Raw genomic sequence first — 13,261 nt, forward strand, 5'->3', positions numbered from 1 at the left:
TACAGGACCAACACACACACACACACACACCATCTGTAAATGTACATTGTCAAGTGGAGATAAAGTTTTCTGTGACATAAAAACACAAGCTTTCCACCCACCCAGACAGCGGATCAACAGCGATGGATGCTGGTTCTTTGAGGCCTCTGTTGAACAGAACTTTCTGCTTCGTTCCATTGAAGTTGGCTACAGAAATAGTTTTGGTGCTGAGATCAGACCAGTATAAGTTCTTATAGATCCAGTCCACAGCAATGCCAACAGGAGTCTGGACGTTGTCGATCACTTTGTTGTGGGTGCCGGCATCTCCCCGTTTGTCGAGCACAGTGCTGCGAGGAAAGAGTTGTCATGTCATAGTCACATGGCCACATTACTTTAAAAACTCTTCCTGCTTCTGTCCCTGAAAATGTCAGTCAAATACAGATGTCTTACTTCAGCTAGATTCAATATTTACAGGTCATTAAACCCAAACTTGAGCTTAATGCCAACATATCTTGGTTTAGCTAAATGTGCTAATCAGCACTTAAAGTCCAGCTAAGGCTGAAAGGAATGTCCTTAGTTTTGATGGTACAGGATGAAAGGTCAGGGGATCAACAAAGTGATCATTTATCATGAGGGGACGATGGATCTGTGTACCTAATTTCATGGCAAGCAATACAAAAAAGATATTTCACAGGATAAGTGAAAGCTTTGACCTGCTGGTGGTGCTACAGGAAGAGTCTGGGGATCATCCCCTGGACACCTGGCAATCCATAAGTTTTTTCTGAGAAAGACGCTACAGACAATGAATTTCAAACCATGCTGCTAGAACGCCTTAAAATGTAATCAATTGGATCGATGCTGCGGGACCATGAACGTGTAGTCATAGTAATACATCCAACAGATAAGATATTTCAGATATGATTTGAAGATTTCCTTTACTTTCAGTATAAACACCTTTTCTTTCAGAGTACTGGGAACCAAAGAAGCTGCAGGAGACAGACATGATGTCTTACGCTGTAGGTTTATTGGAGCTTGGCCAAGGAGAACAGAGGATGAGCAATACAGTAGGATTACAGAGATGTAGTCACAGTGTATGCCACCATCTCTTCTGAAGGTCTGGCTTTCTCTCTCCCTCTCAGGGTATGCATCCTAAACAGGGCAAGCAGTATACTTGTTTACCCTAAAGATGGATTACTTCGAATGTTCCTCAAATCATAGTCAACAAATTCCAGAAGACAGCCGTTGTGAGGTACCCGATTAGAGACGCGGCCGCAGTGCTCACCCTAGAGACCGCGCTATCTCTCTGACCTCGCCAGTCTGAACACACTGGGCCCGTCGCTCAACTCTTATCTTGCAAGCTGTGGATGAGCGATACGTTTTAAAGAGATGACCTGACCAGAAGAAGAGACACTGAAGACGTTAGTGTTTGACCTCAGGCCTACTTACATACCTTCTAACATGAGAGGGATAGTCTAGGATCAAACTATGTATAGAGTCGAAGGTTTGAATATATTGGAATACATGTATACACTAATAGATAATTAGAGAACTTTGATTTTTTATGAATGTGGAGCTCATATAACTCGTCAGTGTGTGCCCAAGTGGGAGCACAAACCGCAGTGAAATAGTTTTTGAAAAGGCTCAACGGCATGAATACAAACTGAAGCAGAATATTTTGTTAGATAAAAACATGTGCACGTGCGTTACCTGTAAATGGCCCTCTGGCCCAGGTCAGCCCAGAAGATCATCTGCTGGCCAAAGTCTGCATCGAGAGCCACTGTGTTCCTCTGCTGCTCCACAATCTGAGTGTACTCCTTCCTCTCCAGACCCAGGCGACGGATGTCACGACGGTTAGTGAAGATCAGGCAGGGTTCCTTACCTGAGGACAGGGAAGAGGAGTTCAATCTGACAACTAATGTTTCCAAAATGTTCCTCAGGTTGCTCTGTTCCATTTGCCGATACTGGACACGATTTAGACATGATGAATCTCTCATTGAATGATCTCAAATGTTTAGAAAACAAAACCCCACACAATGTCAGATGTTCTAGTCTTTCATGTCACCCAGAGCAACACAGTGACCAACTTGTTGGTAGTGTATAACCAGAAGCCATTATTTTTCTTCAGTAAAACATCCAAATAAATAACATGTTTGAAGAACATTGAGGATCATTATGATGTCATATAATAGGAATTGTATTATAAATAAGGTTTTATAGGATTGAATGACGTAATTTGTTAAAAAACAACAACTAGATGCAATGAAAGATACAATGACGATCTTTGTCAACAAGCAACACAATAAAGTCTTTGTACTGCAGAAACACACCGCATGTCATCACCAGACAGAGGACGACAGTCTCCAGCGGCAGGACAACTCGAGAGCCTTTCTCATGACATTCGACTTTATCATGCAATGATAACCACTAGAGGATATTTGAGGATCATTTTTACAATTTGAGATTCTTCTGGCATCTTTTGTTTTCACTTATCCAGATCTTTCTGAAGACTGACTGTACTTGCCCACATTTAGATTTTCCTCATGTTAAATACTGACTTCAGTGTGTAATGAGGCCAGTGGTTCTCAACCTGGATAATTCTACCACAACAATGTACAAAAAAATCATTTCAGTTATGGAGAAAAAATGCAAACAATATTGTATGCAGGTCTCCTTCAAGAAATACTTATCCAAATGTTTTACAACCGAGAAACACTTTGTGAGCAGATACTGTCCTACAATCAGACTAGTGGGGTATCCAAGAAAGATTGAAATCTGGATTTTGGCAGATTTCCGAAAAAGCTCTAACATTTGGTGCAATACTTCTCTGCCGTTATATTTCAGGGAGTTAATGTTTTCCCAGCTGTTGACTCACCAACAGCTTTGCAGACTCCAGTAGTCGGATCCATCTGGTAGCTGTTGTGGCATTCGCACTTGTATCCGCCCTTCAGGTTGATGCAGATCTGACTGCAGATGCCGGGGTTCATACACTCATTGATGTCTGCAGAGAGAGAGAAAGAGAGAGAGAGAGAGAGAGAGAGAGAGAGAGAAGAGAGAGAGAGAGAGAGAGAGAAAGAGAAAGAGAAAGAGAAAGAGAAAGAGAAAGAGAAAGAGAGAGAGAGAAAGAGAAAGAGAAAGAGAAAGAGAAGAGAAGAGAGAGAGAGAGAGAGAGAGAAGAGAGAGAGAGAAAGAGAGAGAGAAAGAGAGAGAGAGACAAGAGGGAAGGATGAGGAGGAGAACATGGAAGGAATGCAGCTGGTAGTTTAATCAAGTCTGCTGAATGCTTCAATTTGGGTAAACAAACGTTTGGATTTGTCTCTGCTGCACAGAGTTGAAAACAATTGAATTTTTTTTTTTTACGAAACAAAATTACTTTTCTGAAACATTCCCATGATTAACTTATGAGCTTCGGAAACAGTGACAATTATACCAAACTAATAGCCGTTGATGTTTTAGCGACAACTGCCCTCATCAGAATTAAATGTTAATACACAGATGATTAAGTGGTTATTTTATAAGTAAATTAAGAGCCTGTGCAACCAGTGTTGTTCCTTCCAGACGGGAACGCACACTTCCTAATATCCAAAGCAGGGCTCGAGGCCAAGTATGGCTCAATAACAAAAAGTTGGATCAGTGCCTCCTGAACATAACCAAGAGGTTTTCAACTTTTAGAAAAAAAAACTACGACGACAGCCAATCACATTACACACTGAAGCCTTCAGAGGACAGAAGAGCACAACATGTACCAGCCGTAAGTGAAATATCTGCAAGTCACCACAGCCTAGTCTGACCCAACCTGTTGGATTAGTCATTTCTAAGAAAGACAAAAATAGTAACATCTTCAGCCTCAGTCTTAATGTTTTCTTTTCAAACCACCCAGGACAAAACAAAACCAGGACATTGTGATTTTGGATCAACTTTGAGCCCCGTGATGTTTAAAGCCGACAGTTCAGTCTGGTCTACTTTTCAAACAATTGAGGTTTATGGCTGCCAAGAAACAAACGCATGTCGGTGAACAACAATGAGCGATAGTGTATTTTTGCCTGTAAACAAAGTCAGAGTCTTAAATATAGTACATGGAAATGTTGAAAATGATTGTCTTACACTAAACTGGGTGCACTAATTCCTATTTGACCTATGAGAAACAACAAATATAACTGCACAATACACCGCTGAATTGAACGTGCTTCAACAATGCATTTATTTCAATCAATTACCATCTATCAAAGTCAAACTCATATCCATCGGAGCAGACGGGCCAGTAGGACTGGTGTACAGCAAGTACATTTTTCATTATCCGTTACAAAGTCACATTTCTGTGCTCCCCTGTTTTACTTCCTCACAAGTTAGGTTTTGTAGACTAATGGTTATAATATTAATGATCAGAAACTGATTTCAAAGCTTCCTGAGCTTTTTGGTCAGGTCTTGGTTACTACAAACTGAATGGGGATCTATGAAGACCCAATTACATTCAGTGTAATCAGGTCAGGTCCTGTTCTGTTCTGTTGCTGGGAAAGTCAAAATGTCTAGTACCCAAATGGATCCAAGCTGCGTCGCCATCAGCTCTGAGCATGTGGCGTTTCATCATCATTAAATGTTTTTTTATGCAAATGCAAAGTGAAGGAAACATGACATGTATAGTTGCATCCTGCTGCTGCCAGTGGTCTCTGTTCCATCAGTGCGGACCCTCTGCATTTTGGGTCGGTCCGACCATTTCATATCTTTCAAAATGAATAAATACTTGTTGGGATTAAACGGGTCCATTTCAGGTGTGGGCCAAAAATGATGCCAGAAAATAGCTTCATCCATTGGTTGATGGTAAGTTATGAAGTTAATTTTGCTTTGGATAGCCCTGAACCCATTTAACCCGGTAACCAACAGGTTCATTTTTAAGAAAAAAAAGGAGAAATAACACTTTCCTCTTAGTCCACAGCTTCATTGACTCGACGAGCTTTGGCATCATATTTTGGTGCGCTAGCCATTTCGAGGTGCTGACATTTTTTAAATATGTGAATTTGTAAATATCTTTACTTTATTAAATTTCTGTTGGCTGAAGTTTGCCACATTTTGATCAGGGCATCGTTAATGGTGCTCCGATTCATTCTGATAGTTATCTGCCGATATTCTTCCTAAAAGGTTTGATCGGTGGTCTCTATAAAGGCAGATCTTAACAGCCCGACTGTAAATCTTTAGACAGACATGTGTAACCGGTCAAACATATTCTCAGTGGTTTACTGATTAATGATCAACTGTCCACATCCCGAGAAGTATTGTTCACTTTTGTGTATTCATGATTCATGCTACCTTAAACAAGAATACTAGAAAAATGATGCATTGTTTTGACAAAACACAATTAAAAAAATGTTTTCAGTCCAAATATTTCATCAAATTGATCCAATGTAAAGGTGTCTTACCTCCGCAGGTCTTGTGGTCTATGAGTGTAAGTCCAGGTGTGCAGTCACATTCAAAGCCAATCACCATGTCCTTGCAGATGTGGGAGCAGCCCCCGTTGTTCTGGAGACACTCGTTTAGATCTGAAGGACATGAAGGGGACAGGGCTTTGTTGTAGTTATACGAGGACAGTTATCTTGCAAGCAAGACACACAAACTGTAGATACCATTCTAAATAGTAATCCCATCGCACTGACGGTCAGTTAACATCAATACAATGTACGATACAAAGATCAGTCTAGATTCAAACTGACGCTGTCGACGTTTTGCTCAAATATGCATACTTTAACTATGAAATTATAAAATATATCTCTATCTATATCTATATATATCTATATCTATCATAGTTTAACAAATTTAAAATAAATCTATATTTTATATCTGCCACAGGTATGTTTAGAAAAAAGATTCAGATACAATTTAAATTACACTGTTAATCTGCACTTGGACAGCAAATACTGTAGCTCAATCAGCAGCGAGATCTCCATGTTAAATATGATGAGAAGTTTAGTATGCATCAGAATCCTCTAATGAAAGAACACGTACAGACCGTCAGTGCTCACTCGGTACCGCATGCTTAAAAGTTTTATTACCAATGTTATTTGATAAAAACTGAAAGCATAAGTGCTGCTCTCTTAAACAAAGCAGGCAGTGCACCAACACTTTAAACAGAATTATTCAGCTCAACAACTGTACAACAATATTGAAAATAAACTTTTTTTTAGTTATTTGATCCATTAAATTGATCATTAACATGATACGCCAATCTTTTTCTCTGAACTGTAGCACAACTCAGACGTTTAGTATTCTGATTGTGGAAAACATCATTTTGGAGAGTTCTTTGATCCATGAAAGAGAATTATTTAGAAACCATCGCTCTCATGCTGAAATGCAGGATACATTAAAGCTGCACAAGACAAAATCATATATACAATATATACTGAGAGAAATGTCAGTTTTACCCCGTTTGCATATTTTTCTAGTATGGACACTGTCCCTCCCACAGGAAAAGACATCTGCCTTACTTACTGAAAAGCACTTTGTCTCAAGAACAGTGACTACAAGACTCCAGGAAGCTGCACACAGTACAATATATTCCAGTACGTAAAGCAGACAAATGGCAGACTGTATTATAGTCAATACCAAGACGGTATTGTGCTCAGAAAATGGCCTCGGAGTGGGACGTCTTCCGCAGAGGGACAATCTTTGGTTTTGTGCACATGACTTGTGTCTGCTGCTGTGATTCTGAGGCTGTAATGTTGTAGGTGCAAAGACAGATGACTCATCAGCTCATTAACTGAAATTCTATAACATTGACAAAAACAGCTGAAAATAACTGGATTGTGTTTCTGGCTTAAAGGTTCAATGTGTAAAATATGCCAACATTTAAACTTAAAACATTAAACAAATGAACTAACTAGCTAATGTTCCGTGTCTTATATATAGATTATTATTATTATTATTATTATTATTATTATTATTATTTTACATTCAAAGTGGCAGAAATGAGAAAACCACCCGCACCGCCTCTCTTCGTCCTCACAGCTGCCAGGAGGCCGTTTCTCTGACTGTATATCTGTCTGCAAACGTAGCTTCAGTTAGATGGAGTTCAGTCACAGCACCGGGGAACTGCAGACTCCCTGTTGCTGCTGTTACACAGCTTCAGCAGCCGCTGTGACTGCAGAGCTGGAGCTGGTTCTGTCTGAGCTCAAGTCTCTTCGGCCGCTGACGAGTGCCGGCTCAGGCTGCTCTCCTGGCTGCGCCGCCACCAGGAAGACTAGACGAATATGCAGGTCGTTTCTAGTTTCTACCACTTTGGATTTAGACCAATAAACTAACATGATGTTACACAGACTACAAACAGCCCCACTTGAAGATTATAAGACAGCAGATGTTTTCTGACCAGCTCTCAGAGTTTCAGCAGTTTGGTCTGATGTTGGTGTTCTTGCCCTGCAGTCTGACTGACAGGCATTACACAGGAGTAAATTAAATACACAATATAAAGAATATATTAAATATGCCAAACTACTACAACTCAAACATGAATATTAGAGATTGTATGGACCCAGTTTAGAGGTCAAATACTGCCCCCTATTTCTTTGGAGCAGGTGGCTCGGAATTACACATTGAACGTTTAAAATAAGAGTGAAGCAGATTTTTCTTCTCCCTTTTTTACTCACTGCATTCCTTGATGGGTTCGTCGCTCCAGTCGGGACAGTCTCGTGCCTTGTTGCACACTTTGCTCATCTCGATACACTCGCCGCTGCGACACTTGAACTTCTCTGGTCCGTTACACTGAGTCACTGTGGAGACACACAAAGAGGTTTACATGTCAACAGGAATTGCTTACACGCAACATTCTTTAAAACTAACACTCAAGACCTTCCAATGAAAATCCAATTACAGGAAAAGCTACCAATGCATTATTGCTTATCAATACAATACAATTGTTCTTCCCCTGACAAAGTCCTCAGGATAATTAAAAACAGTCATTTGTAAAGATGCACACAGAGCACATACTGTTTTTGCAGTTGACTTCGTCTGATCCATCAGAGCACTCTCTGAGGCCGTTACACTGTCTGCTGCCCAGGATACAGTTTCCATCATCACATTTGAACTGATCCGGTCCACAAGTGCGTACAGCTGCCAGAGAGACACGCATACACACACAAAAATAATGCTGAAACAAATCAATTTGTTGATTGACAAAATCATACATCACACAACCATTTTAATATTGTAATAATAATTTAATTAATTTATCATTCTAAATTAAATACGTTTGGGTTTTGGCCGGACATAAAATACACGGATAACGTCACTTAAAGGTTCTAGGTATTTGTAACGGCATTGTTGGTTGTCTCATCAGTGCATTGATGAGGAGAAACTCGACAGATGGATCATTGAAGATATCTTGAGCAGTGATCCATTATGTGCAGCACTCTCATTCCATTCATGTGACAGTCACTTGATAATCTGTTTGTTTCAAGTATTAACTGCTGAATTTCTTTAGCTGAAATGACCCAAAGTAAACATTGAAATTCAAACTCAATTCAACCTTCAATACTGATGTTTCACCTGAATCATAACACGTTACAGACAGTGTACAGTATTGGAAACTTGCTTGTGAATGATACACAATTGAATCAGCTATTTATGTCCATTCTACATATCTTTGAAAGCTGCGTGTACTAACAATGTTCATTTTTTAGGTTCATTATGATCATTTTGGGGAAGTGGCTTTTGAGGAAAGCTTGAAGGGCTCAGTGTTGACAACTTTCTCACTAGATGTGGTGACTTTTGGAGCTAGTGCTGCTGGAAAAGAGCAGGGTATTCAGATTTCTATTTTCTTTATCCAGTTTACTCTTTTTGCCTCCTCCAGTGCTACCTACCCATTCAACACATACCAACAGTGTGAAAACTCAAAACAATGTTATGTGTTGATGACAGTTTGGCTGTACATACGACAGTTGGCTTCGTCGCTGCTGTCCTTGCAGTCCGGGTCACCATCACACCTCCACTTCTTGTGAATACACTCTCCTGAGCGGCACTGCATCTCACTGGACGAACACTTGGCAGGCGGTGTCGGGTGACGGCCGCAACGAGCCGGAGACTCATCCGATTGATCCTGCAGGGGACAGAGACAAGAATATGAAGAACAAAAAAAGAGGTTAGTGCACTAAGATGTATTGGCTGGATGGGGAAACTCATGCCATTTGTAATTTCAAAAATAATATGATCATATTAATGAGTTTGCCGGTTTGGCTCCACATTCAGTTTGTTCACGCGCTGTCATCAACTCTTGCTCCCTTGCAGCCATTACCTGGCAGGGAGCCTGGCATTTAACTCGAGACTTTGAAAAGACCAGTTGGAATGGAAACGAAGAGCAATTTTGAAGAGAGTTATGCTTTGATCTGGTATGGCCCTCTGACGGAAGACAAATTTGAGAGACAGAACATAAACCTACAGATAGTGTAGGGCTCATTATTTTTACTTATACAAAAATCTGAGTTATGTACATTTGCTTTTACTTTGCCAGGCACAGTGACTTCCTGGAGTACTTGCACTGAGCTTCGGCAAGAAAGCAAATAATATTTCAAAAAACAATCTATATTTAACCTACAGCTTTACAACAACTTGAATTAAACAGATCCTCAGACTTCATACAGAAAGTAGTCTGCTGGAAATCCCTGTAGTTGTACCAAACTACTCAGCAGCTGTAGAACAATCAGCCCAAACAGTCTCTTAAAAGTATCATATCGTGTCAGTTGATGAAAACTGCAGTGTGCATCTTTGCAGAGACAAACCACCTCCAAGCCTTTGCCACTACTTCTCTAGCATGCACACAATCCGAGAACCAGCACGCATGCAAGAATGTAACGGCTAGGTCCTTCTTGTTGAAGTCTGTTCTATTCAAGGAATTGACAGCACAATAGACAGTTTAAGAGTTTTCCAGGCTTTGTACAAAATATCAACCACCAAAGTAAAGAGCAAACATCATTAACAGAGAATCCAAATGAAAACACACTGTCCTCTCGGGCATTCACTGCATTTTAGTATTCATCAAGAGTCAATCGCGGGATCCATCTCTCCCCCTTCACTTGATAACAATGATCAATTATTGTCAAAAAGGTCTCAAATATAACCGTCGGTCATTAGAAGGCCAACTCAAAAGCTGGATTGCCACTGCTCATTACTGCACCGGGGTCAAACCACAGATTAAAAATGTATCAATCTACTTGCAGTGTCGACTACTCTGTGAAACCCCCTATGGTCCAACCACACTGATCTACAGGTGATCTGATGTGCAGGGTAGAAGGGACAGAGCTTTTAGGACTCTGATCTCACAGATGATTACCCCTAATTAGAATCAAAACTGGGCAATCAGACAGGATGGGATCAAGAGGAGCAGCGGGAGGACTTTCTCACACTTACATCAGCTCAGAAAGTCACCGACTCATGTGGGAGCAGATTAATGGAGTGTGAGACTGTGTGCGTCTGAAAATCTGTAACCATTAACAATGACGCAGGACTGGCTGGGTGTGAGAGAGCAAGAGAGTGAATAACAATGACCTTCCCATTGAACACAGCATTTTAAGAATTTGTAGGTGTGAGCATTTAATTTTCCTGCTAAGCCGTCAGTGATGACCACACAGCCAATTAGCAGGTAACAGGCAAAATGCAGACTCAGTGGAACTTGCTCTGCCGTGTTGAGTGTCAAAGAGAGCAAAGAAAATTAAACTTGCAGAACCTGTGTGTGCGTGCGTGCCCAGTGATATCATAGTGGACCGTTCATTAAAGTGAGGCAAAATCAGCTGAGAACATGAGTGTTGTGTGTGTTGCCTGTATTAAGCATTTTGAGATAAAAGTGGCAAAAGTCCAAACGAGAAAGAGATTGTGAAACTTAAGACCTACATTTTATTGTTTTGCATTTTATAATATAATATACACACATATCTATCGTTGTATTCTTGAATTGAAAGTAAAGCTCCATTGGGCTTTTTGCGCTGCATGTTGCTTTCCATTTGTATGTACTTAGATTTGAAATGTTTTAAAATTCTGTAAATAGATAAAAATCAAATGTATTTATACAGCACAATATCACAAATTTGTCTCAGTGTGCTTTACAGACTGTACAGGATACGACACAGTCTGTCCTCAGACCCTCGCATCGGAAGAACTTCCTAAAAGAAACCCCACACATAAAGGGGAAGAAACCTCAGAGAGACTGAGGAGGGACCCCTCTCCCAGGACGTAGTACATTTTGGGGTTCATGAGGTCTAACTCATACCAGATTATTTACCGTTGTCTTTATAAAATTTATAAAGCATAAATAAATCCAGAAAGATCCAACACTTCACTGGCATAGTCCTTTTGTTACTGGCGTGTTCATACTGTGTTGGTTGGCACAGAAACAGCCAGAGGTCACAGGCCAGGTTTACTGATGAGAACATCTTGGGAAGTTTAATTGGAGAGACGCAGTACTTTGAATAAGTAATCCATGTCTCATACACAGTACACTGAAGAGCAGTGGGCCGCTCATCAGCGACATCCACATCTTCCTGCCATGCCACTCAAATTTAATCAATAGTTACAGTCAACATCCAATCAGACTAACAAATTGCATGATTGAAAGGGCTGCTATTCATTGACCATTATCCAGGCCAGGTAAAAATGACTTTCCTGCTTCTGTCACTCTCCTCTGATGGTGCAAGAAGGTCATCTATTTTAAATCATTTGTCCACAAATTGTAATGTGTTTTTATCGGAACTTGTGTCATTTTATTGTGTTGTTCTTACCTGGCAGTCAACGTCATCATCACACACCCAGCTGGCCGGGATGCACGACGAGTTTCCACACTGGAACTCACTGGGACCGCAGGAAGATGGCGCGCACTCCACCTCATCGGAGGCGTCACCACAGTCGTCCTCTCCGTTACACACAAAGTTCCGGGAGATGCAGCGGCCGCTCGCACACGTGAACTCATTTGGAGCGCAGGTGATGTTACCTGGAGGCAGTTATGAGGACAAAAAGTGAAGAGGACTTGTTCATCAAATACTATAGTTTTACAGAAGTTAGTGTCACTTTCTAAATGGAAGGCAGGTCTAGAAACAGAATTCTTTGTACTCAAGACTCAATAAGGATTGTGAAATATTGGCTACATGTCCAGCACATGTCCATGTGCATCCTAGAATACAACCAATACACAGTACAATAAAGTCAAGTAAACACCCATGCAATATTAATTGACAGACTTTTGTATTAGAATGGGCCGTAATGAAGCTCAGTCATGAGATTCTGTCCTAGGATGCCATTTTTCAAATGAGTCAGTATCAGGCCGGGTTAATCATACGTTCTGTTAGTGTATTAACGTTGGTCTGCCGAGTTCTGAAGTAAAAATCACTTGTGTCGGTTACAACACTTACTACATAGTTGCTAAGGGCCTAGGAAGTAATGTCAGCACAAGAACTGTTTGTCAGACGTTTTGCACTCCTTTCCATAATAAACAACAACTTAAGTGTTACTAAAAGGGAGTGGGAGTCGTACATGACTGAATTATGCAACCTGTGGCAGCTCACTTTAAGAGGCATGTGGTGTTTAAAGTCAATGAAAATACGTATCCCACTACACTGCAGTGAAACAACCTGGTAGAGATTTGATGTGAACAAAGACGACAATTAACAAATGTCTCCTCATACTAAGCAGCTTTCACTCATTAGCATCTTCAGCCAGAGGGGACAGTACAAACAAGTGTGCTCTGCTTCCTTAGTATTAAATTATACATAGTGATGCACACATACCATGTACAGAACTGGCATCAGCTCCTTGTACTCACTCAACATTGGCATGTTATAGATGAAACGTCATATTTATTGAAGTGATTAACATCTCCCATTGTCAGTGTAGAAATCCAACACTAGTTGAGTAATGATGATTGGCTTGATTATTAGTTATCCGTTAATTTGATTTGCTTCAAATTGTAGATTTTGCATGGACTGCCTTGCTTAGCTGCCACAACACAGCCCCAGATAAGCGGCAGAAAATAGATGGACGGATACAATTTACCAGAATGCTTCAGGCTGCTTTAGTGTTCAGTCAGATCCATGTTTTAGTTTATCCAGGCAGAGCTTCATGCTCAGTGCAAAATGCTGTAAGTGTGTTTATGCTGCACAGAGTTTAGCATGAACAGCTGAAGGATGATAAGTAACTGATACAGCCATGAAATGGTTTTAGTGCTCGAGTACATAAAGGACAAGCTGTTACACTTAAGTTGTACTCTCATAACTTCTGAAACATTGCACTTCTTCAAGACACAGTTTTGTGGGTTTTATGT

General features: G+C 40.5%; 1 protein-coding gene across 4 annotated transcripts in view; it reads right to left on the bottom strand.

Annotated features, from left to right (window-relative positions):
- vldlr (very low density lipoprotein receptor) overlaps positions 1–13,261 on the bottom strand; it is a 44,209-nt gene that overhangs the window by 15,027 nt on the left and 15,921 nt on the right. For all 4 annotated transcript variants that reach the window (XM_029444148.1, XM_029444151.1, XM_029444150.1 and 1 more), the window contains exons 5-12: positions 11,727–11,935; positions 8,893–9,055; positions 7,948–8,070; positions 7,608–7,730; positions 5,391–5,510; positions 2,852–2,977; positions 1,687–1,858; positions 102–326 (exon numbers count right to left, since the gene is read on the bottom strand). In XM_029444148.1, the coding sequence (XP_029300008.1) occupies positions 102–326; positions 1,687–1,858; positions 2,852–2,977; positions 5,391–5,510; positions 7,608–7,730; positions 7,948–8,070; positions 8,893–9,055; positions 11,727–11,935 (1,261 nt within the window). The remainder of the gene's footprint in view (positions 1–101; positions 327–1,686; positions 1,859–2,851; positions 2,978–5,390; positions 5,511–7,607; positions 7,731–7,947; positions 8,071–8,892; positions 9,056–11,726; positions 11,936–13,261) is intronic.

Source organism: Cottoperca gobio, chromosome 12 (assembly GCF_900634415.1).
Source record: "Cottoperca gobio chromosome 12, fCotGob3.1, whole genome shotgun sequence".
In the NCBI taxonomy this organism is placed as follows: domain Eukaryota; kingdom Metazoa; phylum Chordata; class Actinopteri; order Perciformes; family Bovichtidae; genus Cottoperca; species Cottoperca gobio.